Raw genomic sequence first — 26861 nt, forward strand, 5'->3', positions numbered from 1 at the left:
AAACAGAATGGCTGAGTCACATGGTAGGCATATGTTTAACTTTTCATGAAACTGTCAAACTGTTTTCCAAAGTGATTGTACCATTGTTCATTCCCATCAACAGAGCACAAGAGTTCTAATTTCTCCGTATTCTTGCCAGACTTTATGGACAGTCTTTAATTTTAGCTGTCCTGTAATGTATTTGTGAATCCCAATCTCCCAGTTTTGGATGCCAGATCTTAGTTAGTATATGCTTTGCTGAGATTTTCTTCCAGTCTGCAGATTGAATTTTCATTCTATTAGTAGTGTCTTTTGAAGAGTATGTTTTTTAAAATTTGATTTTTAGGACTTTCACAGTGGTCCAATGGTTAAGAATCCACCTGCCAAAGCAGAGGACACAGGTTTGATCCCTGCTCTGGGAACTAAGATCCCACATACTGGGAGGCAACTAAACCTGTGAGCCACAACTACTGAGCCAGTACTCTGCAACTACTGAGCACATGCGTCACAACTACTGAAGTTTGTGCTCCCTAGAGACCATGATCCGCAACAAGAGAAGCCACAGTTATGAGAAGCCTGCATACCAGAACTAGAGAGTCACCTCTGATTAATCACAACTAGAGAAAGCCTGCACACATCAAAAAAGAGCCCATGGGCCACAGCAAAGACCCAGTGCAGCCAAAAATAAATAATTTTTAAAAAGAAAATTTGATTTGTCCATCTGTTTTTTTTTTCTTTAATTTATTTTTGATAGTACTGGGTCTTCACTGTTGCACAGGCTTTGCTGCAGGGGCTTTTCTCTCACTGTGTCATGCAGGGGTTACTCTCTAGTTGCAGTGTGTGGGCTTCTCAATATCAAAACAGTAGTATGTCTTTCAACTCATGAGCAAGGTATGTGTCTCTATTTATTTAGATCATCCTTAATTCCTCTTAGCAATAATTTGTAGTTGCCTACGCACAGGTTTTTCACATCTTTTATCAGATTTATGCCTAAATATTTCATATTTTTAGGTTTCCCAGGTGGCTCAGTGGTCAAGAATCCACCTGCCAATGTTTTATATACCTAATGTATATATAAGAGGAATCACACAGTATTTGTCCTAATATGATTAATTTATTTATGTTAAGATGGATGGATGGCATCACCAACTCGATGGACATGAGTTTGAGTGAACTCCGGGAGTTGGTGATGGACAGGGAGGCCTGACGTGCTGTGATTCATGGGGTCGCAAAGAGTCAGACATGACTGAGCAACTGAACTGAACTGAATGTCCTTCATTACTCCTTGGAAGTACTCCTTCAGTACTCCTTGGAAGGAAAGTTATGACCAACCTAGACAGCATATTAAAAAGCAGAGACATTACTTTGCCAACAAAGGTCCATCTATTCAAGGCTATGGTTTTTCCAGTGGTCATGTATGGATGTGAGAGTTGGACTGTGAAGAAAGCTGAGCAAAGAAGAATTGATGCTTTTGAACTGTGGTGTTGGGGAAGACTCTTGAGAGTCCCTTGGACTGCAAGGAGATCCAACCAGTCCATTCTAAAGGAGATCAGTCCTGGGTGTTCGTTGGAAGGACTGATGCTAAAGCTGAAACTCCAGTACTTTGGCCACCTCATGCGATGAGTTGACTCACTGGAAAAGACTCTGATGCTGGGAGGGATTGGGGGCAGGAGGAGAAGGGGACGACAGAGAATGAGATGGCTGAATGGAATCACCAACTCCATGGACTTGAGTTTGAGTGAACTCCAGGAGTTGGTGATGGACAGGGAGGCCTGGCGTGTTGTGATTCATGGGGTCACAAAGAGTCAGACACAACTGAGCAACTGAACTGAACTGAACTGAATGTCCTTCAGGTTCATCCATGTTGTCATATTTTGCAGGATTTCCTTCTTTTTAAAGGCTGAATAATATTCCATTCTGTATATATATATATGCATATGCTTCATTTTCTTTATCTATTCATACGTTCGTAGACATTTAGGTTTTATCCAATTTTAGCTATTACTGAGCATTAGAGTACTAATACCGCTTTGAGATCTTATTTTCGTTTCTTCTTGATAAATACCCAAAAATGAGATTGTTGAATCCTATGGTAGTTCTGATTTTAATTTTTTGAAGAATGTCCATTCTGTTTTCCATAGCAGCTGCACCATTTTGCATTTCAAGCAACAGGGTACAAGAACTCCCAATTTCTCTGCATCTTCTTTTATGTTGTTATTGTTGAAAATAATCATTCTAACAAGTGTGAGATTATATCTCATTGTGGTTTTGATTTGCAGATCCCTAATAGAAACGTTGAACATCTTTTCATATGCCTATTGGCCATTTATGTGTTTTCTTTGGAAAAATGTCTATTCAAGTCTTTAGCCCATTTTAAGGTGGATTCTTAGTTCTTTTGCCACTGACTTGTAGCTTTTAAATTTTGGAAATTAACCTCTTATGGTTTGCAAATATTTTTTCCATTCTCTGTTGCCTTTTCACTCTGTTGCTTTCTTTGCTGTGCAGAAACTTTTTAGTTTGATATAGTGCCATTTGTCAATTTTTGCTTTTGTTATCTATGTTTTTGGTGTCATATTCACGAAATAATTACCAAGGCTGATGCCATGAAATATTTTTTTCTGTTTTCTTCTAGGAGTTTTATAGTTCCAGAAAACAGTTGATTTTTGTGTATTGTCCTTATATTCTGCAGTCTTGCTAAACTCACTTAATTGTTTTACTGGTTTATATAAAATTGTGCAGGATTTTCTACATAGATGATAATGTTCTCTGTGTGCCTTAGTCAATTCAAGCTGCTGTAGCATAATACCACAATCTGGATGTATAAACAGAATTTTATTTCGCATGGTTCTAGAAGCTGTGAATTTGAGATTAGGGTGCTTAAATGATCAAGTATTGTGTCTAGGGACAGCCCTCTTCTGGCTTCTTGCTGTGTCCTTGAATGGTGGAAGGGGCTAGGGAGCTCTGTGGGATCTTTTTCTTAAGAGCACTAATCCCTTCACAAGGCCTCCACTCTCATGACCCAACCAGATCTTGGAGGTCCCACCAGTTAAAACTATCACATTAGGCATCAGGATTTCAACCTATGCATTTGAGCATCACAAAAACATTCAGACCAAAACACTGAGAATATAACACTTATTTTTTTCCTTTCTTAATCTAGATGACTTTCCTTTTTCATGCCTGCTTGCACTGGCTAGAACCTTCATTGCAGTGTTCAATAGAAATTGTAAGAGTGGACATTACATCCCTTTACTGATTTTAGGAGGAAAGCATTCATTCTTTCACTATTAAGTCTGCTTTTTTAAATAAATGACCTTTATCAGCTTGGGGAACCTGATAACTAGGATTGAGATACCCTTCTGCCTAGTTTCTGAGAGCTTATTTTTTTTAAAAAAAAGAAATAAATCAGGAATAAATCTCAAAAGTTTTCATGTCTATTGACATAGATCCTTATTGATCACATGGATTTTCTTTTCTAATTTGTTAATATGGTAAGTTACATTGATTTTTTTAATGTAATCCACCCCTATTTTCCCGGGATAGACTCCACTTCGTCACCCTTTTAATATAATGTTGCATTTAATTTGCTAAAATATTGTTTATAATTTTCCATGTTCATAGGTGCATTTTACATCTATGTTCAGTTTGTTATTTCTCTTTCTCTCTGTCTTTTATTCCTAGTTTTTGTATAACCTCATGCTGCTGCTGCTGCTAAGTCACTTCAGTCGTGCCAGACTCTGTGTGACCCCACAGACGGCAGCCCACCAGTCTCCCCCGTCCCTGGGATTCTCCAGGCAAGAACACTGGAGTGGGTTGCCATTTCCTTCTCCAATGCATGAAAATGAAAAGTGAAAGTGAAGTCGCTCAGTCGTGTCCGACTCTTCGTGACCCCATGGACTGCAGCCTACCAGGCTCCTCCGTCCATGGGATTTTCCAGGCAAGAGTACTGGAGTGGGTTGCCAGTGCCTCATAGGATGAATCAAAAAGAATTCTCTTCAAATTTTTGGAGCAGTTCTGTAGATTTAGTAATATTTTTTCCCCTTAAGTGTTTGGTAGAATTTACCAGTGAAACACCTGGACATGGAGTTTTCTTTGTAAGAATTGACTAACTAAAATTTCAGTTTCTTGAAAAGATATGTGTCTATCTATGTTATCTGTTTCTTCTTGAGTGAACTTTGAAAACATATCTTTTAAGGAATTTCCCATCTAAGTTGTTATATTTATTAGTATAAAATTATTCATAATATTGCATTATTCTTTTAATAGCTATAGAATCTGTAGTGATGTCACCTCTCTCGTTTCTGATACTGACCATTTGTGTCTTTTTTTCTTATTTGTCAATCTAGCTAGAAGTTTATCAATTATGTAGATGTCTAAGAGCCAACTTTTTGTTTCAGTGATTTTCTCTATTGTTTTTCTGTTTTCTGTTTCATTGGTTTCCATTTCGTTTTTAAATTTTTTTCTTCTGTTTATTTATTTTTAGGTTTTAAGGGTGTTTCACATTTTCCCCTAATATTATAGTTTCTTAGTATTGATTTTCCCCTACATATTGTTTTATTGGCATCCCACAAATCCTGATATGTTGTGTTTCATTTTATTTGGGTTAAGTGTTCTGTAAATGTCAGTTAGATCAATGATGACACTTGGTTTCCAAAGTTTCCTCGGGATCATCTCCATCCTAGCCAAGCATAAAGGAAGAAAGATTATGGAGAAAGGTAGGTGGGAAGTTTTTATGACATCACTTACATTCAAATTCCATTGGTTAGAACTCAGTCACATGGCTTCACCTAATGGTATGGGAAGCTGGGACATGTAATCTAGTTTTTACATGGGAAGAAGAAAATACATTTGGACAAACAGCCAGAAATCTCTCTCTGTTTTCTGGAAGAGCTTGTATAAGATAAGAAATATTTGTATCATGGGTATACAGTAGAAATTATAAAGTTATTGGGGCCTACTCTTGTCTTTGGGGAAAATTTTGTAACCGCTGATTCAATTTAATGAATACATGTTCATTTAGGTTTTCTATTACTTCTTGAGTCATTTTTTGTAAGTCACTTTATAGGTATATATAATTTAGTGTAAGTTTTAGAATATACTAGCATAAATTTGTTGAACATATATTATTTTAATCTTTACTATAACTGTAATTATATTCTTTCTTCATTTTTGAAATTGTTTACTTGTTCCACCTTTTTAAAAATTTAGTTACTAGACATTTTTTAATCTTATTAGTCTTTTCCTAAAATCTTAATTTTTTCACTAATTTCTGTTCTTTTTTATTTCCTTCCTCCACATTATTTAGGCTTACTTTTCTGGTCTTTTTCAAGTGGTAATTTGAATGCTAAGTTCATTATTTTTCACCGTTTTTTCTTAACATAGCATTTAGGGCCATACATTTTCCTGGATTTGGTCATCAGCTTTGTTGCTGCAAGCATTTATATATCAGTTCAATTCAGTCACTCAGTCGTGTCTGACTTTGTGACCCCATGGACTGCAGCACACCAGGCTTCTCTGTCCATCACCAACTCCTGGAGCTTGCTCAAACTAATTGAGTCAGTGATGCCATTCAGCCATCTCATCCTCTGTCATTCCCTTCTCCTCCTGCCTTTAATCTTTCCCAGAATCAGGGTCTTTTCCAGTGGGTCAGTTCTTCACATTAGGTGGCCAAAGTATTGGAGCTTCAGCTTTAGCATCAGTCCTTCCAGTGAATATTCAGGACTATTTTCCTTCAGGATTGACTAATTGGATCTCCTTGCAGTCCAAAGACTCTCAAGAGTCTTCTCCAACACCATAGTTCAAAAGCATCAATTCTTCGGCACTCAGCTTTCTTTATAGTCCAATTCTCACATCCATACACTACTACTGGAAAAACCATAGTTTTGACTAGACAGACCTTTATTGGCAAATAATGTCTCTGCCTTTTAATATGCTGTCTAGGTTGGTCATAGCTTTTCTTCCAAGGAGCAAGCATCTTTTAATTTCATGGCTGCAGTTACCATCTGCAGTGACTTTGGAGCCCAGGAAAATAAGGTCTGTCAGTGTTTACATTTTTTCTCCATCTATTTGCCTTGAAGTGATGGGACTGGTATTTATATATGGTGCTTCATTATTGATTAGTCTTATGTATTTCCAAATTTCCATTGATTTCTTCTTTATTTTTTTTTTTTTTTTGAACAGAGGAAAATTTATGCGTCGAACCTGGACTGGTCACTTATGATAATATACATGCTACAATTCCATTCTCTCCAATCATTCCACCTTCACCCTCTCCCACAGAGTCCCAAGGACTGTTCTAAATGCCTATGTCTCTTTTGCAGTCTCTTATACAGGGTTCAGGTTACCATTTTTCTAAATTCCATATATATGCGTTAATATACGGTATTGATGTTCTTCTTTCTGGCTTACTTCACTCTGTATAATTGGCTCCAATTTCATCCACCTCATTAAAACTGATTCAAATGCATTCTTTTTGATGGCTGAGATATACTCCATTGTGTATATGTTCCAAAGCTTTCTTATCCATTCATCTGCCGATGGACATCTAGGTTGCTTCCATGTCCTGGCTATTATAAACAGTGCTGCAATGAACATTGGAGTACATGTGTCTCTTTCAATTCTGGTTTCCTCGGTGTGTATGCCCAGGAGTGCGATCGCTGGATCATATGGCAGTTCTATTTCCAGTTTTCTGAGGAATCTCCACACTGTTCTCCATAGTGGCTGTACTAGTTTGCATTCCCACCAACAGTGTAAGAGGGTTCCCTTCTCTCCACACCCTCTCCAGCACTTATTGCATGTAGACTTTTGGATAGCAGCCATTCTGACTGGTGTGAAATGGTATCTCATTGTGGTTTTGATTTGCATTTCTCTGATGATGAGGGATGTTGAGCATTTTTTCATGTGTTTATTAGCCATCTTTATGTCTTCTTTGGAGAAATGTCTGTTTAGTTCTTTGGCCCATTTTTTGATTGGGTCACTTAGTTTTCTGGAATTAAGCTGCAGGAGCTGCTTGTATAATTTGGAGATTAATCCTTTATCAGTTGCTTCATTTGCTATTATTGTCTCCCATTCTGAAGGTTGTCTTCTCACCTTGCTTAGAGTTTCCTTTGCTGTGCAGAAGCTTTTGATTTTAATTAGGTCCCATTTGTTTATTTTTGCTTTTATTTCCAATATTCTGGGAGGTGGGTCTTGGAGGATCCTGCTGTGATTTATGTTGGAGAGTGTTTTGCCTACGTTCTCCTCTAGGAGTTTTATAGTTTCTGGTCTTACATTTAGATCTTTAATCCACTTTGAGTTTATTTTGGTGTATGGTGTTAGGAAGTGTTCTAGTTTCATTCTTTTACAAGTGGCTGACCAGTTTTCCCAGCACCACTTGTTAAAGAGACTGTCTTTTCTCCATTTTATATTCTTGCCTCCTTTGTCGAAGATAAGGTGTCCATAGGAGCGTGGGTTTATCTCTGGGCTTTCTATTTTGTTCCATTGATCTATATTTCTGTCCTTATGCCAGTACCATACTGTCTTGATGACTGTGGCTTTGTAATAGAGCCTGAAGTCCGGCAGGTTAATTCCCCCAGTTCCATTCTTCTTCCTCAAGATTGCTTTGGCTATTCGAGGTTTTTTGTACTTCCATACAAATTGTGAGATTATTTGTTCTAGTTCTGTGAAAAATATTGTTGGTAGCTTGATAGGGATTGCATTGAATGTATAAATTACTTTGGGTAGTATACTCATTTTTACAATATTTATTCTTCCAATCCACGAACACGGTATATTTCTCCATCTATTCATGTCCTCTTTGATTACTTTCACTAGTGTTTTATAGTTTTCTATGTACAAGTCTTTTGTTTCCTTAGGTAGATATATTCCTAAGTATTTAATTGTTTTCATTGCAACAGTGAATGGAATAGTTTCCTTAATTTCTCTTTCTATTTTCTCATTATTAGTGTATAGGAATGCAAGGGATTTCTGTGTGTTGATTTTATATCCTGCAACTTTGCTGTAATCATTGATTAGCTCTAGTAGTTTTCTGGTAGAGTCTTTAGGGTTTTCTGTGTAGAGGATCATGTCATCAGCGAACAGTGAAAGCTTTACTTCTTCTTTTCCAATTTGTATTCCTTTTATGTCTTTTTCTGCTCTGATTGATTTCTTCTTTAATGCATAGTTATTTACATTGTGATTTAAAATTTTCCATGTATGGGAACTTTTCTTAGAGTATGTGTTAGGTTGCTGCTGCTGCTAAGTCGCTTCAGTCATGTCCGACTCTGTGCGACCCCATGGATTGCAGCCTACCAGGCTCCTCCATCCATGGGATTTTCCAGGCAAGAGTACTGGAGTAGGGTGCCATTGCCTTCTCCGATGTGTTAGGTTACTAATTTAAAATTAATTGCATAATTGTTAGAGAGTGTGGTATGTGTAATAATGATTCTATAAAACTTGTTGAGTCTTGCTTTATGGTCTGGTATATACACACTGTTTGAGATGTCTTTTTTACTATGTTAGTTATTCCTTATTCTAATTCTCTGAGACAGTTACTATGACTCCCATTTTTCAAATAATAATATTAAAATCCAATCAGCATAAATAACTCTTCCGAGTTCACAGATCTAGTTAGTTTTTTATTCAGTCAGAGCAGCCAACAACTAAAAAAATTGGTGTGATCAGCTTTTTATGCCAGTTGCATATGAGACTTACTAATAATTTAGTTATAAATTTTTAAACCTCAGGATGAGGATTCATTCTTACTTCAGTGACCTTTTATCCCTCACTTGGTGCCTCAAACAATATCTCACACATATGGGTTTTCAATAGGCACTTGTTAAATTGCAGTAAATCTCAGACTGAAATCTGAAACCCTAAAAGAGTATAATAAAGAGGTAATTTGTGAGTACTCAAAAAATAAAATTGAACATTCAGTTCTGGAATCACTGCAAAATATAATTTGAAAATACTCCTGGCCCAAAGTTATAGTAATTCTGATTAAAGATATTAGGCATAGATACAGATATGTTACATCTACATCTAATGTCTGTATGTATCTATGTTCTTTATACATCTATGTATAGGCCTATTTAGATATGTGAAATGATACAGCTAGATCTTTCTCTGGAAGGACAGATGGACTAAGGAAGTTGAGGAAGAGGGACCTGTAAAGGCAATAAAATTATAAACAAAGAAAAGGGAAGAAAACCAAGTGAATTTAGGTTACTTATGCCCAGGTAAGAGAGTGAGAATGGTCGATAGTGACCTTTCAATTTTGTGTTCATGAAGTTATTAATGACCTTGGAAATAGAACTTGTGAAGTAGAAATTCTCATTTTAAGAGTTTTGGCTGAAAATGATTTTTTAAAAAAAGATCAGTTGTAAGCTATAGCTTACTGTGCATTGAGAGAGTTTTGTTTACCTTAAGATGAAAGAATCACACCCTAGTTTAAGATAATATCTGGAAATTTATCTCTTACTCATTCTGTAAGATTCAGCTCTGATGTTCCTTTAAAAACTGTTCTAGCACTTGGTCAAACTGCCTCTGTTGTCTTCTTGTTGTTCAGTCGCTCAGCCATGTCTTACTCTTTGCAGCCCCATAAACTGCAACACACCAGGTTTCCCTATCCTTCACCATCTCCCAGAGCTTGCTCAAACTCATGTCCATTGAGTTGGTGATGCCATCCAACCATCTTGTCCTCCGTTGTTCCCTTCACCTCCTGCCTTCAGTCTTTCACAGCACCAGGGCCTTTTCTAATGAGTCAACTCCACATCAGGTGGCCAAAGGATTGGAGCTTCAGTTTCAGTATCAGTTCCGTTAAGTTCAGTTCAGTTCAGTCGCTCAGTCGTGTCCGACTCTTTGCGACCCCACGAACACAGCACGCCAGGCCTCCCTGTCCATTACTAACTCCCGGAATTCACTCAAACTCATGTCCATTGAGTCGGTGATGCCATCCAGCCGTCTCATTCTCTGTCGTCCCCTTCTCCTCCTGCCCCCAATCCCTCCCAGCATCAGAGTCTTTTCCAGTGAGTCAACTCGTCGCATGAGGTGGCCAAAGTATTGGAGTTTCAGCTTCAGCATCAGTCTTTCCAATGAACACCCAGGACTGATCTCCTTTAGAATGGACTGGTTGGCTCTCCTTGCAGTCCAAGGGACTCTCAAGAGTCTTCTCCAGCACCACAGTTCAAAAACATCAATTCTTGAGCGATCAGCTTTCTTTACAGTCCAACTCTCACATCCATACATGACCACTGGAAAAACCATAGCCTTGACTAGACAGACCTTTGTTGGCGAAGTAATGTCTCTCCCAATGAATATTCATGGTTAATTTCCTTTAGGATTGACTGGTTTGATCTCCTTGCAGTCCAAGGGATTCTGAACAGTCTTCTTCAACACCACAATTTGAAAGCATCAGTTCTTTGGCACTCAGCCTTCTTTATGGTCTAACTCTCACATCTATACATGACTACTGGAAAAACCATAGCTCTGACTTGACAGACCTTTGTCAGCAAAGTAATGTCTATGTTTTTTAATATGCTGTCTAGGTTAGTCATAGCTTTTCTTCCAGGGAGCAAGCATTTTTCAGTTTCATGGCTGCAATCACCATCTGTAGTGATTTTGGAGCCCAAAAAAATAGTCTGTCACTGTTTATAATGTTTCCCCATTTATTTGCCATGAAGTGATGGGAGCAGATGCCATGATCTTTGTTTTTTGAATGTTGAGTTTTAAGCCAGCTTTTTCACTCTCCTTTTTCACCTACCTTTTCACTTTCTGACATAAGGGTGGTGTTATCTGCATATCGGAGGTTACTGATATTTCTCTTGTCTATCTTGATTCCAGCTTGTGCTTCATCCAGCCTGGCATTTCATGTGATATTGTGCTGTCAAGATGTTATTATCATAACAATTAGAATATTATAATGAATAGTCTGTTTAAATGTTGTGCCCTCCAGATTTTAAAGTCTATGACCATGTGTTACTTATCTTTGAATCGCCAATTCTTGGCAAGGGCTTGGCAATGGAAAATTTTCAAAGCATGTTTCATTAGACTATGTAACTTTCAAAATTTTTTTCTCTTTATCTTTTTATAGATCTTTCTGTGTCTGTATTTTGTATTTATTTCTTCCACTCTAATGCCTATAATACCTTTTAATTGCACTTATTCTTTTTCACATGAATATGACCTTCCTACTAAACAACACACCTAAGGACGTCCCTGGTCATCCAGTGGTTAAGACTTCATGCTTCCACTTCAGGGGACATGGATTCAGGCCCTGGTCAGGAAACTAAGATCCTGCATGCCACATGGCACAACCAAAATAAGAAAAAAAAAGAAAACCCACATACCCATATTACCATTTTTGTACTAGCATCTAGCACAGTGCCTATCGTTTATTCACTGAATAGTCAATCATCTGTGAGTAACCAGCCATCATTCTTAACTCAGAATACCAGTGAAAAAGACTTATCTTCAGTTGAAGACAGACATTAGACAGTAAACTAATAAAGAAGATTATTTATTATAGTAATTATTAAGATGAATAAACAAGGTGATATAATAAAGTGACTGCTGAATGTGAGGAGTCATTAGATAGCATACTTAAGGACAGAGTCAAGAAGTAAAATTGCAACCTTTGTATATGGTGTTTCTTAAAATTATATATTGACTAAATCTTCAAAGTGAGAGGGGATTTTAAGAATAACAGAATCAAGACTTTTCATTTTACAGATTGTTTTACAGATCAAGTATGACTTTTTGGAGATATTAGAAAATATGTAATTTGTCTTTCTGTTGGTAAATTGATTTGGGGAACTTTTATATTCTTTATACCTCATTGGAATTCCTCTTGAGATGTAAATGGCCCACTGACACCAAGCACTGGAATGGTGTTTTGCTAATTACAAAAATGATAAAGAGGAGGGCAGAGGCCTTCAGTAGGAGAAAGCTAAGTAGGCTATAAAACAGTGCTAATAGAGAAAATGCTACAACGAGACTTGTACTATCTAAGTAAAGGAATCAAGAATCTCATATGAAGATTAAAAATTTTTGTTCCTGATTTTTCTAAGATACTCATGGTATAAAATATAAATGTATAGAAAAGACTGGAGTAGAAAATTATAACTAAGCCCTTACCCCAGAAGCAGCCAGTATTAGCCAGTATTGATTATTTTCCTTATACAAGTATGTTTCTCCCTTTTTCTTCTCCTTTTTTTTTTTTGTTTTACCAAATTGAAGTCATTGTTTATATTTTTTACATTTGAGATAACCAGGAAGGTAAAAAGAAAGGCACAAAGAATAAGAAACATTCATGTAATTTTCTACTAAATAAAAATTTTTGGTTATGTAAACTTCAGATTTTTAATCTTTTAAGGAAATCTACAGATAAAGTTTATAGTCAATCCACAGCCCCATTCCCCTCATCTCCTCCTGAGATGCAATTAATATGGTATATTTTAATATTTATATCACACTTTAAAAAAAGTATTATTGATGTTTTCTTTTAACATACATAAATGGAATCTGTATGATTGTTACTATTGAATATAAATTTATGGAAATTATCTTATTCAGTGAACACTAGGTTTTCCAGTTCTGTTCATACTGATACATATAGATCTAATTTATTCATAAGTATTAAGCTTGAATTTTCACTGAACACACCTATATAATCAGCACCTAGTTCAAGAAGCAGAGCATTAATTACTAGCATTCCTGAACTCCTTCTGATGTCTATCTTTGCCTCTTTTGCTTAACATTATTTATGAAGTTATCCATTTTGCTCTGCATAGTTGTAGTCTACTCTTTCCCATTGGTATATATTTTGTTTCCTTAAATCAATTAAACTTTTAAAGTTTATCCATTAACTATTGATGGGCCTTTGTGTCGTTTCCAGTTTGTGTCTCTGTCAACATACAGACACAAAAATGATGCTATCGACATTCTAGTATATAATTTTGTGAAAACATATATGTACTTCAGTTTGGTATGTGTCTGATATTTGCTGGGTTTAGGGTATGTATATGTTCAGCTTTAATAATAGTGACACGAACACTTTGCCAAAGCATTATATAAAATTACACTCCCACCAACAGTGAATGAGAATTCAGGTTACCCTGCCTCCTTGACAACATTTGATATTTTCTCTTTTTCATTTTAGGCATCAAGTTGTCATATTAACTCACTGTGGTTTAATTTGCAATTCTGTGATTATTAGTGAAGTTTTCATATATTTACTGGCCATTTAGATATTCTCTCTTATGATACACTTCAATATTTAGTATTCATACTTAACTGTTTTTTTAATGAAATCCAAAGATATTCATTGCCTCTATTAGATAAAGAAGGACCTTAGCAATTTTTAAAATTACTATTGTTCCCTTGCTTATTGATTGTTATGCCCTTTGAGCAAGTTACTTAACCTCATTTTTGCCTCATCTGTTTCCTCATCTCTAAAGGGGGGAAATAGAGCTGTTGTGAGAATTAAATGAGTTAATATAAACACTTTGAGTAGTGCCAAATACTGTTATATAGTATTTGCTCTGTAAGTAATATGTTGTTATTACTGTTGTTACTCATGAAAGGGAGTATATCAAGAAAACAGAATAGAGAGTCCAGAAATAGACTGACACAAATATAGCTAATTGATTTTTTTCAAGTGTACAATAGCAACTCTATGAAGAAAGCGTAGTCTTCAACAAATGGTGTTGAAACCACTGGATATGCATATGCAAAAAAAAAGACCTTGACCCTTATCTCAAACCTTATGCAAAAATTAATTCAAAATGAATCCGAAATTAAATGTAAAACATAAAACTGAAAATATTTTATAGGAAAACATAGAAGAAAAACTTTGTTACCTGGGTTAGATATAGTGCTCTTAGAGAAGGAACCATAGCACAAGTCTTAAAAAAAATTGAAAAATTGGTTTCACTAAAATTTAAGTTTTGCTTTGTGAAAGACACTATTAAGAGAATTGAAAAGACAATCCGCAGCTGGGAGAAAATGTTTGCAAACCACGCATCTGACAAAGAACTTATATCCAAAATACATAAAGAATTCTAACAATCTGCCAAGATTTGAACAAACACTTCACTAAAGAAGATATGAATGGCAAATAAGTATGTGGAAGGATGCTCAGCATAACTGACTAAGGAAATGCAAATTAAAACCACAATAGGATACCACTGTGTATCTATTAGAATGGCTGAAATGAAACTGACAATACCAAATGGTTGCAATGATACAGGGCATGTGAAACTGTTGTATAAAGTAGGAAAGCAGGGCAGAATGGCCACTTTGGAAAGCAATTTCATAGTTTCTTATAAATTTGAGTATATACTTGCTACATGGCACTACTGAATTAAAAATTTATGTTCAAACAAGCACCTGTGTGCAAGTAAATAGTATGCCTTATTCCTAACAACCCTGAACTGGAAACAACCAGATGTCTCTCTGCTGGGGAATAAACTGTGGTCCATCTATAAAATGGAATGTTAGTCAGAAATAAAAAGAAACAAACTACTGATACATGCAACAACATGGATGAATCTCAAATGCGTTGGTGGTAGTTTAGTTCCTAAGTCATATTCCACTCTTGAGATCACATGGACTGTAGCCCACTAAGCTCCTCTGTGCATAGTATTTTCTAGGCAAAAACACTGGAGTGGGTTGTCATTTCCCTCTCAAGGGTACCTTCCCCACCCAGGGATTGAACACAGGTCTCCTGCATAGTAGGCAGATTTTTTATTGTCTTGATCCTGGGTGCTCATTGGAAGGTCTGATGCTAAAGCTGAAACTCCAATACTTTGGCCACCTCATGCGATGAGTTGACTCACTGGAAAAGACTCTGATGCTGGGAGGGATTGGGGGCGGGAGGAGACGGGGACGACAGAGAATGAGATGGCTGGATGGCATCACCAACTCGATGGACATGAGTTTGAGTGTACTCCGGGAGTTGGTGATGGACAAGGAGGCCTGGCGTGCTGTGATTCATGGGGTCGCAAAGAGTCGGACACAACTGAGTGACCGAACTGAACTGAATTGAAGCTACCATAGAAGCCCCTTGAGTGTATTATGCTAAGTTTAAAAAGCTAGATTATTTCAATTTATATGAAATTCTGGAAAAGGCAAAAGTATAACGATAGAGAATAGGGATGGAAAATAATTAGTAGTTGCCATCTGTTTGTTCTTGACCTCTAAGAGGCTGTTCAAGGGAATATTTTCGGGTGATAGAAGTTTTCTGTGACTGGATTGTGAGGGTGATTAAACACTTCTTATATCTGTCAAAACTTACAGAATTGCATACACACAGTGAATTTTACTGTGTGTAAATTGAAAATTTTTTTAGAAGAAACCTTCTTAAGCTATATCTCTGAATATTGCTTCCCTTCTACTTCTTTATTTTCTCTTTGGGGACCCCTGTTAATTTTTTATTTTTTAATTAATTTACTGGGTATACATATATCCCCTCCCTTTTGAACTTCCTCCCATCTCCCTCCCCATCCTACCATTCTAGGTTGATACAGAGCCCCTGTTTGAGTTTCTTGAGCCATACAGCAAATTTCCATTGGCTATCTATTTTATATATGGTAATATAAGTTTCTATGTTACTCTTTCCAAGTTTTATGCTGTATGTTCTTCATCTTTTCTGTCTCATTATTTATCATTTTTCACTTTTTTAATGTAATTGGATGGACTCTCAATATTACCTTTCTTTTCATTCTTTGTGTTTAAAGAAGAGTTTATTCCATCTTAAAATTTTTAATTTTATAATTTCCAAGATTCTTCCTTGGTCCTTTTTTGATTTAGTCATTAACTCTGCCAGAGGATGACTTTGTCTAGTTATTGTTTCATTGATTTTCTATGCTTCTTCTAGTTAATTCCTCTTCCAGATCTCAGAGCTTAGCATGCCTATGGTTTAAGCTACTAATTATTTCTCTATATTGCTTTTCTTCTTTTGTCCATAGAAATGTTTATCTTATATTTGAGAATAGCTGTATCTTTTAAGTTTTTAAAAAAATACGGATTTTATCACTTGCTTTTATCATTTAATACTATCTGATATTTCCTTATACCACTGTACCTGTAATTCTCAACTGAGGGTAACTCTGCCCCTCAGAATACATTTGACAATATCTGGAAATATCTTTGGCACAATGAGCAGGACAGTCCCTCAGACAAAGTATCTGATCCAAAGTATCTATACTTTTTTCATATGTAACACCATCATAATTTAATTGACTCCCTGTATGGGTATTGGGAGGTTTTTTTTGGTTTTTTTTTCCCCAATATTATATCACTTTGATAAATAGTCTTATGTAATTTTTTTACACCATTAATTAATCCCCAAATGTAGATATTTCTGAATCCAAAGAAAACTGAGATTTGAGAGGCACTATCTAGGAAGTTGAAAATTACTTAGAAAACAAAAATCTTTATTATGTCGTTCCAATAGTGGAACTTATATGTTCACACATAAAGATCTTCTATTAGTTTTACTTTTAAACTCCTTCCCCTTGCCCCAAATATACTCCTAAGTGGTCTTGCACGTGTGCACGCTCAGTCACTTCAGTTCAGTTCAGTTCAGTTCAGTTCAGTTCAGTCGCTCAGTCGTGTCCGACTCTCCGCGACCCCATGAATCACAGCACACCAGGCCTCCCTGTCCATCACCAACTCCCGGAGTACACTCAAACTCATGTCCACAGAGTCGGTGATGCCATCCAGCCATCTCATTCTCCATCGTCCCCTTCTCCTCCCGCCCCCAACCTTTCCCAGCATCAGAGTCTTTTCCAGTGAGTCAACTAGTCGCATGAGGTGGCCAAAGTATTGCAGCTTCAGCTTTAGCATCAGTCCCTCCAATGAACATCCAGGATTGATCTCCTTTAGAATGGACTGGTTGGATCTCCTTGCAGTATAAGGGACTCTCAAGAGTCTTCTCCAACACCACAGTTCAAAAGCATCGATTCTTCGGCGATCAGCCTTCTTCACAGTCCAACTCTCACATCCATACATGACCACGGGAAAAACCATTGCCTTGACTAGACGGACCTTGGTTGGCAAAGTAATGTCTCTGCTTTTTAATATACTATCAAGGTTGGTCATAACTTTCCTTCCAAGGAGCAAGCATCTTTTAATTTCATGGCTGCAATCAGCATCTGCAGTGATTTTGGAGCCCAAAAAAACAAAGTCTGACACTGTTTCCACTGTTTTTCCATCTATTTCCCATGAAGTGATGGGACCAGATGCCATGATCTTTGTTTTCTGAATGTTGAGCTTCAAGCCAACCTTTTCACTCTCCTCTTTCACTTTCATCAAGAGGCTTTTGAGTTCCTCTTCACTTTCTGCCATAAGGGTGGTGTCATCTGCATATCTGAGGTTATTGATATTTCTCCTGGCAATCTTGATTCCAGCTTGTGCTTCTTCCAGCCCAGCGTTCCTCATGATGTACTCTGCATATAAGTTAAATAAGCAAGGTGACAATATACAACCTTGACGTACACCTTTTCCTATTTGGAACCAGTCTGTTGTTCCATGTCCAGTTCTAACAGTTGCTTCCTGACCTGCATACAGGTTTCTCAAGAGGCAGGTCAGGTGGTCTGGGATTCCCATCTCTTTCAGAATGTTCCACAGTTTATTGTGATCGACACAGTCAAAGGCTTTGGCATAGTCAATGAAGCAGAAATAGATGTTTTTCTGGAACTCTCTTGCTTTCTCCATGATCCAGCGGATGTTGGCAATTTGATCTCTGGTGCCTCTGCCTTTTCTAAAACCTGCTTGAACATCTGGGAGTTCACGGTTTACATACTGCTGAAGCCTGGCTTGGAGAATTTTGAGCATGCCTTTACTAGCGTGTGAGATGAGTGCAATTGTCCGGTAGTTTGAGCATTCTTTGGCATTGCCTTTCCTTGGGATTGGAATGAAGACTGACCTCTTCCAGTCCTGTGGCCACTGCTGAGTTTTCCAAATCGTGTCCAACTCTTTGCAACCCTATGGACTGTAGCCTGCGAGGCTCCTCTGTCCATAGGATTCTCCAGGCAATAATACAGGAGTGAGTTGCCATGCCCTCCTTCAGTAAGTTGTCTTCAGGCCCTTCAAATTCTATACCTTCCTTGCTTTATGCTTACGTAGCAGATTTCAGAATCTTAATGAATGCTTTGCCAACCTAACTGTAAATATATCATGCTTTCTTTAGTCTTAATTCTTTTTAATACAGATCAGTATTAAGATGTTTGGTAGCAGCGATACGATAATAGTAAGAACGGAGGACTGCCTTTAATTTGCTGCTTGAGCTAATTTCACTTGCTTCTCTAACCTGGGCTTCAGTTTTATCATATGTAAAATGAAAGAGTTATATCATCTAATTCCCGTAGGCTTTTCCATTTATAAACCTGTGATATGTTATTATTTACATTGCTTTTATTTGCCTTTTGGCTATGACCCTTTACTGTTCCTGGGTTAGAGATAAAATGTTTAAAGATTTCTAAGATCTTGAAAAATTCCTCATATTTGGCCTTTACTATCCTTATCTCCCTCCTGGTAGTGACTAATAATAGGAATTTTAACACGGAAATTGTCTTATGTTGGAGAACTACAAAGAATGGTGCTGGAAAAATAGCATAAAAATTCACAGCTGGATTGGAAAGGGGAAAAACTAGATAAGAAAAAAGGGGGTAACAGCTGTATAAAACAACAACAACAACCTAGGTCTAAAATTTTAGCAGGGTCAAAGAAATGTGCCCTAGGACCTAATCTTCATTAGCCCCCATGTAATTCTCAAACTCAGGATCTTGAAATTTATTAGAATTACACAGGACCAGAATTCAGGTCCCCCAACCTTGTAGTTATCTTAAACACTACACTATGTAATACCATTTGAAATGTGGCATTTAATTTTACATAGAGAATGAAGATACATGAGTGAAATAATCTTTTATAATTTATTTGTATAGGTTTTTTTAACCACTTAACCTATTTTCTGGCTGCTGGTGCTGTTACTTTGGGAATTGGTTTCTTTGCTTTGGCATCAGCCTTGTGGTTCCTGATTTGCAAACGAAGGTAAAATTTATTAGAGCATTTGACTTTTTTCTTTTAAAAATTTGTTGAAAGATTTTCTTAAATGATATTAAACTTAAATAACTATAACGATATTTTATAATTTGACTGGGGAGAAAACTACTTGTTTAAAATAGCCTGAGCAGAGAAGTCCTAGTAGTATAGTCCGAGTAGTATAGTAGCAATCTTCATGCATGAAAATTTTAAGGAATAATGAGATGTGTTTTATTCTGTAGAAAACATGGGTTTGGATTATAATAAAAGGCTAGAAAATTTTTTTAATTTTTGATTACTAATTTAGAGATTTAAAAAGTTACTGAAAGAAAAAGACTCTCTACCTTTAGGAGATAATTTAAGAAAAGAGCTGACAGAATGCTCTGGTATGGTCTAAGTATAGTCTTTTGCCAGAGATGGAAATAAAAAACTTGATACCTCAGTTCCTTTCACCCCTAAAATTTGGTGTTTTTCATTATTTAATTGGTTCGGTATTTGCTTTGTTAAAAAATGTAATGTAATCTTCCCACATACTCTTCCAGTATTTCCTATTTCAGTAAATGAATATATACTGTCTACTCACTTGCATAAGTCAGAAAACCAGAAATTATTCACTAATCCATTCTTTCAACAAATATTTATTGGGTGCCTGCCATTGTTCAGGGTACTAAAGATACAGTTATGAACAAGTCAGATAAAGTTCTTATTTCACAGACTTGCAGTGCCACTGAGAGGAAACAGATAATTAACAAAGTGGTGGAGAGAATCTCTCTTCTAGTGAGTAATGTTTAATCTGAGACTTGGCTTAAAAAAGGAGCCAGACACGTGATAACCCTGTGCAAGAGCTTTTCTCTATGCTAATGGGATAGTAAGTACAGGGATTTCAAGAGGGAATGATCTTGATATTGTTCAGTAAACAGAAAGTGTGACTAGATCAAGTGAGAGGGAAATAATGATGACATTAAAGAGGTAGATAAGGGTCAAATCACATAGGAGTTTATAGGCAAGAACATGGAATTTAGATTTTATTATTTCTGCCATCAGAAGGTTTTAAACAAGAGAATGGCATTATCATTATTATCACAGCTAAAATCAGGTGTTTACTATATACTATTCTAAGTGCTTTATATGTTCTTATCTCATTTAGACTTCATAGCAGCCCCATAAAGTTTCAGTAATATTATCCCCACTTTAAAGACTACAGTGCCACCTATAGATGATTTACATTTTAATAACACTTAAAAATTTGAGATACAGATTTTAAATATATAATGAGGAATTTCAACAAATATATTCCCATGTAATCACAATTGAAGACACAGAACTTTTCCATCATCCTGTAAGGATCTCTCATTCTCTTTTCCAGGAGTTACTCCCCACCTCCCACCCAGAAGCAGTCATTAATCCGATTTTTGTCACCATAAATAAATTTTACCCATTTTTGAACTTCGTATAAATGGACTTTTTATGTTTGCTTTTTTCACTTAGCATAATATTTTTTAGATTCATTTATGTTGTTGAGTTTATCTTTTCACTGTTTTCATTGTATAAATATATCTCAGTTTGCTTTTCCATTTTTCATTTAATGGACATTTAGGTCATTTCCAATTTTTAGCTCTTAGGAATATGGCTGCTATGAACATTCTTCTATAAATCTTTTTGTACACATGTTTTTAACTTCTCTTGGATAAATATCTAAGAGTGGAGTTGCTGGATCATGTGATTAGCTTTATAAGAAACTGCTAACCAGTTCTCCAAGGTGGAATTACACTCCCATTCAGCAAGATATGAGAGTTTTAATTCATATTTTTAAAAGATTTTTCTTACATCTCTCTGACTTCTATATTTTAATGGAGTAAGAATAAAATCTGAGAGGCAAGTTAGGAGGCTATTGCACAGTCCAGATTAAGGATGACAGTGTCTTAGACTAATATGGAAACAGAGGATATGAAAAAAAAGGAGTTGGATTTGGGATTTTACAGGTAAAGTTAGGAGGTCTTGTTGATGGATTGGATGAGGCAAGGAAAGATAAGTGAAATGGCAGAGATAATGCTAACACCTACATTTTTACCATGAGTTAATCATGCCATTTACTTAGATGAGGAGGTAATGGGGGGGGACAAATTGAGGGAATGGTGATAAAGTAAGAGTTGTATTTTGGATGTAAATTTGAAAACCTATGAGACATCCAAGTTAAAATAGGCAGTTGGATATATATGTATGAACTTCAGGAGAGAAGTCAGGGCTGAAGATTTAGGTTATCAATGTATGGAGGGTATCTAAAGTCATGCAACTGGATAAGACTAACCAGGGAGTGATTTTTGAAAGAGAAGACTGTATGACTGTTCTCTTAAGCTCACCAACATTTAGAAAGCTAGAAAAAGAGCAAGAAGAATCAACAACATCTGAGAAGGAAAAGCAGAAAGGTGTGTGGTGTCAAGGAAGTCAAAATTAGAAAATGTTTTAAGAAGGAGGCAATGACCAGTTATGTTAAAGGTACTTAAGAAGTCGAGAAAAATGAGGATAGAAAAATAATTTTTGGATTTAGCAGTATAGAAGTTACTGGTAGCCTTGAATAGTTTTGGTAGAGTGATGGGTTCAGAAACTTACTTTTGAGTAAAACCAGGAGGTGAGAAAATAGAAACAAATACATACATTCTTTTAAGAAGCTTTTTTTGGCAGTAGTGTGTAGAGGAGTTGCTAAAAGGGGCAGAAACTGGAAGAAAATGTGAGGTCAGGAAGAATTTTTTTTAAACATCTATTTTAATAAATTATTTATTTATTTTTGATTGCACAGGGTCTTTGTTGCTGTGCTTGAGCTTTTTTCTAGTTGCCACTCTTGTTGCAGAGCACAGGCTCTAGGCACATATGCTGCAGTAGTTGCAGCTTATGGGCTCTAGAGCCTGGACTCAGTAGCCACGGTGCATGGGCTTAGTTGCTCTGCAGCATGTGGAATCTTCCCAGACCAGGGATTGAACCCATATCCCTTGAACTGGCAGGCAGATTCCTATCCACTGTCCCACCAGAGAAGTCCAAGGAAGGATTGTTTTGTTCTTCCTCGAAACATGGAAAGCATGTTTCATATCTTCTCCTCTCTTTCGCACCGCTACTAAACTTGAACCATCACCATGTTCTATTTATTTTACCTCATAAATTGCTCAAATCTATCCATTTCTCTCCATTACCTTTGCCACCACCTTATCCCCCACATAGATTCCTGCAGTAGGAGTTATAACTGACCTTTACCTTCACATCTCTTCTCCACACGTCAGCCAGATATTTTCCAAATGCAGATCTGATCAAGTCACCCTACACTTCCACCCCATTCCCACTGTGAAGGACATCCCACTGATTTTAGGATAAAGATAAAACAATATGACTTTTAAGACCCTACATGGTCTCCCCATGCATATTCTCAAATTTCATTTCCCACTTTCCCTTTTGCTTTCTGTACTTCTGCTGCACTGGCCTAATGTGGCCACTAGGAATTTGTACTTGATATTCTCTCTGACTAGAATGTTCTTACTCCTACATCTCCCCTCCTCCACTCATTCTATCTAATAACCACTCCCATTTCTTCAGATGCCTAATTCAATCATTTCTTCCTCAGAAAAGTCTTCCCTGACCTTTCTAATCAGGTTAATTCCCTTTCTTATGTACACACAGAGTAGCAGGTAGTTTTCCTTGATAATTCTTTCCATAGTTGTAATTTTTTCATTTTCTTGTGTTTGTTTTCTTACTGTCTGTCTTCATTGCTAGTGTTTAAGCTCCATGAGCACAATGACAGTTCCATGAGTGTAGTGGCTGTGCTTTTTCTCCCCTGCCACTGTATATAACACCCAGCATAATACCTGGCACATAGTATATATTTGTTAAGTAAATTGAATTCAATAAGTGAGGGTTTTAATTTTTAATACTGTATTAAGTAACATAATATGATCGCTTGAATTAATTTGGGAAATTTCTAGTACCTCAGAAAAAAGAAATGGAAATCAGCATTATTTTTTAAATTAAGTCTAGAATTACTATTCGAAGCTATAATCCTTTATACTTAACTGTCTTCAGTCAGCTGGAGTTTTACTTGCTATTTCATTATTTTAGAAATAATGTGGCTGCATGCATAAAGATCACAGGTATTCTTCCCTTGTAAGTCATTAGTTTCAATTCAGTTTCCTTCTACTTTGGCCAGAGATATTATTAAATATAAAAATGGCCAATGAGTTTCGCTCATTTAGAAATAATGCGGCTGCATGCATAAAGGTCACAGGTATTCTTCCCTTGTAAGTCATTAGTTTCAATTCAGTTTCCTTCTACTTACTTTTGCCAGAGATATTATTAAATATAAAAATGGCCAATGAGTTTCACTCATTTAATTTCCTATGCCATTAAAGGCAGATCTATGAAAAGCCTAATTGACATTAAAGTTGATTATCTCACAGCCAGAGAGAGAAGATTATCAAAAACTAATGGTTGATCTTCAAACTGGAAATATTAACCCTGTGAGGAAGTAGCTTAATTTATATTCTATGAACAAAATAGGTGTTGTGAAATCAGTAACATATGAGAAGAGAATATAAAAGTTGATTTGCACTTTTGAAAGTAAATATGTAATAATATATTCTGATTTTAAACCATTTATGTAGAACTGTTGGAAACAGTGATTTTGTTTTATAATTCATGTTTAGTAATGTTCTCTATAAAATATTTTTCAGAGAAATATTTCAAGACTCTAAATTTAAAGCAGTTGATGAGAGATGCAGACAAAGACCATCAAAGGCAAAGATTAAATCTCATCCTCAGTGTGTTTTTATTTCTCGTAATTTTCATACTGGAAGATTCCAATCACAGGTAGTGTGTAATATTTTATAGCAATCTTTTCAAATAATTTCTTGTGACACCACGTCATTAGCATTATTGTCTTTATTTTAATTATCCACTATTGTTTTAAAATTTGAGGGACAGTAACATGGACAGGGAGGCCTGGCGTGCTGTGATTCATGGGGTCCCAAAGAATCGGACACGACTGAACTGAACATGAAGCTAAATTTAAATTACCCAAACTAGTTTGAGTTTATATTATAGGAAATTGAAAGGCTAAGTGAAAATGTCTCCTGTAGTTGTTTCCCTATATCTCTAGCCTGAGAACCTATATTCCCCGTATTGCAGTTGTTAGAGGCTTGAAGATAAATGACGTAAGAAAAGAAAAGCAAAATTGCCAAGTCTATGAAAAGGAAGAGATTTGGAGATAAGAGGATACTCAGATAACCAAAAAATCTAACCAAACCAACTAATTGAAATTAAATACAGTTTAACAAGGATTTATTAAGGTTTCATTACATTCTGAGCTCTTGGCCCTCCCTATGGTAAGATATGAACCCTACCTTCAAAGTGCTAGTGTAGTACAAGTGGAAAATACAGACACATAATTAACTTTCTGTTTTATGGTTTCAAAATAGTGTTGTATGGACAAAGTGAAACAAGGAAGACACCAGAAGAAATTTAAAACTATGGTATAGCTAAACAATGTTTTATTAATGTTTTTGGATTCCATGTCTAATATGTTCTTCTTTTTTCTGTTATATTTCTGAGCCTCATCCAGATTGGTGCATATACTGATTATTCATTGTTTTTTTTTATTATGTGGTGTTCTGTTATATGAATATGTCAAGTTTTATGTTATAAACATTTAATTGTTTTCAGCTGTTTTTTTTAGGAAATTTCCATGGTGAGTGTACTTACCATTGGAATCACTGATTCATGGGATTTGTGCATGTTTTATGTTATTAGATAAATTCAAATTGTTTTCCAAAGCAGTTCTGTCAACATATATTTCCCTAAGGCATACAAAATTGCTAGGATTGCTCCATATCAACAAGTACTGATATTTTTAGGCTTCTAAGTTTTTAACAATATGATGGATGTGTATCTCATTATAGCTTTCTCTTAGTAGACTTTATTTTTCCAAGAGGTTTTAGGCTCACAGCAAAACTAAGGAGAAAGTATAGCATTCTCATATACTCCTTACACCTACACAAGTACAGCCTCCTCTACTATCAACATCCTGCACCAGAGTGGTACAGTTGTTATTACTAATGAATCTACATTGAGACATCATCACTCAGAGTCCATTGTCTGATAGGATTCGCTCTTGAATCCTACAGTATATGGGTTTTGACATGTATGTGGAGACAGAAACACACACACACACACAGAAATACATGGACAGACAGAGAGAGATATGTGGGCAACATTATATTAATAGCATCACACACAATAGTTTTACTACCCTAAAGGTCTTGTTCCATGCTTGTTCAAAGGAAGGATCATCCAACCAGAAGTCATTCAGCTGTTTCCATGTTTTTGCCTTTTCCAGAGTGTCGTATAGTTGGAATCATACAGAAGTAGCCTTTTCAGGCTTCTTTTTCTTATTAATATGCATTTAAATTGCTCTCTGTCTTTTCAAGACTTGATATTACATTTCTTTTTGGCACTGACTAATATTCCATTGTATGGATCTGTTGTTGTTCAGTTGGTCAGTGGTGTCTGACTCTTTGCACCCCCATGGACTGTAGCATACCAGGTTTCCCTGTCCTTCACCATCTCCCTAAGTTTGCTCAAAATTCTCCAAGCCAGGCTTCAACAATACGTGAACGTGAACTTCCAGATGTTCAAGCTGGTTTTAGAAAAGGCAGAGGAACCAGAGATCAAATTGCCAACATCTGCTGGATCATGGAAAAAGCAAGAGAGTTCCAGTAGAACATCTATTTCTGCTTTATTAACTATGCCAAAGCCTTTGACTGTGTGGATCACAATAAACTGTGGAACATTCTGAAAGAGATGGGAATCCCAGACCACCTGACCTGCCTCTTGAGAAATCTGTATGCAGGTCAAGAAGCAACAGTTAGAACTGGACGTGGAACAACAGACTGGTTCCAAATAGGAAAAGGAGTACGTCAAGGCTGTATATTGTCACCCTGCTTATTTAACTTATATGCAGAGTACATCATGAGAAACACTGGGCTGGATGAAGCACAAGCTGAAATCAAGATTGCTGGGAGAAATAGCAATAACTTCAGATATGCAGATGACACCACCCTTATGGCAGAAAGTGAAGAGGAACTCAAAAGCCTCTTGATGAAAGTGAAAGAGGAGAGTGAAAAGGTTGGCTTGAAGCTCAACATTCAGAAAACAAAGATCATGGCATCCGCTCCCATCACTTCATGGCAAATAGATGGAGAAACAGTGGAAACAGGGACAGACTTTATTTTGGGGGGCTTCAAAATCACTGCAGTTGGTGACTACAGCCATGAAATAAAAAGACGCTTTCTCCTTAAAAGGAAAATTATGACCAACCTAGACAGCATATGAAAAAGCAGAGACATTACTTTGCTAACAAAGGTCCATTTAGTCAAGGCTATGGTTTTTCCAGTAGTCATGTATGGATGTGAGAGTTGGACTGTAAAGAAAGCTGAGCGCCAAAGAATTGATGCTTTTGAACTGTGCTGTTGGAGAAGACTCTTGAGAGTCCCTTGGACTGCAAGGAGATCCAACCAGTCCATTCTAAAGGAGATCAGTCCTGGCTGTTCATTGGAAGGACTGATGCTAAAGCTGAAACTCCAATACTGTGGCCACCTCATGCAAAGAGTTGACTCGCTGGAAAACACTCTGATGCTGGGAGGGATTGGGGGCGGGAGGAGAAGGGGACGACAGAGATTGAGATGGCTGGATGGCATCACCAGCTCGATGGACATGAGTTCGAGTGAATTCTGGGAGTTGGTGATGGACAGGGAGGCCTGGCGTGCTGTGATTCATGGGGTCACAAAGAGTCGGACACGACTGAGCGACTGAACTGAACTGAC

General features: G+C 36.6%; 1 protein-coding gene across 2 annotated transcripts in view; it reads left to right on the top strand.

Annotated features, from left to right (window-relative positions):
- The first annotated feature begins 4597 nt into the window (after nucleotides 1-4597).
- C4H1orf185 (chromosome 4 C1orf185 homolog) overlaps nucleotides 4598-26861 on the top strand; it is a 29939-nt gene continuing 7675 nt past the window's right edge. Inside the window, exons 1-3 of one of the 2 annotated variants that reach the window (XM_055401378.2) lie at nucleotides 4598-4694; nucleotides 18906-19011; nucleotides 23715-23850. In XM_055401378.2, the coding sequence (XP_055257353.2) occupies nucleotides 4598-4694; nucleotides 18906-19011; nucleotides 23715-23850 (339 nt within the window). Of the gene's footprint in view, nucleotides 4695-4769; nucleotides 4873-18905; nucleotides 19012-23714; nucleotides 23851-26861 lie in introns of those variants that run through there. The other variant, XM_088834847.1, reaches the window with a different exon arrangement.

Source organism: Moschus berezovskii, chromosome 4 (genome assembly GCF_049115385.1).
Source record: "Moschus berezovskii isolate FMDL1 chromosome 4, NW_MosBer_1.0, whole genome shotgun sequence".
Taxonomy (NCBI): Eukaryota; Metazoa; Chordata; class Mammalia; order Artiodactyla; family Moschidae; genus Moschus; species Moschus berezovskii.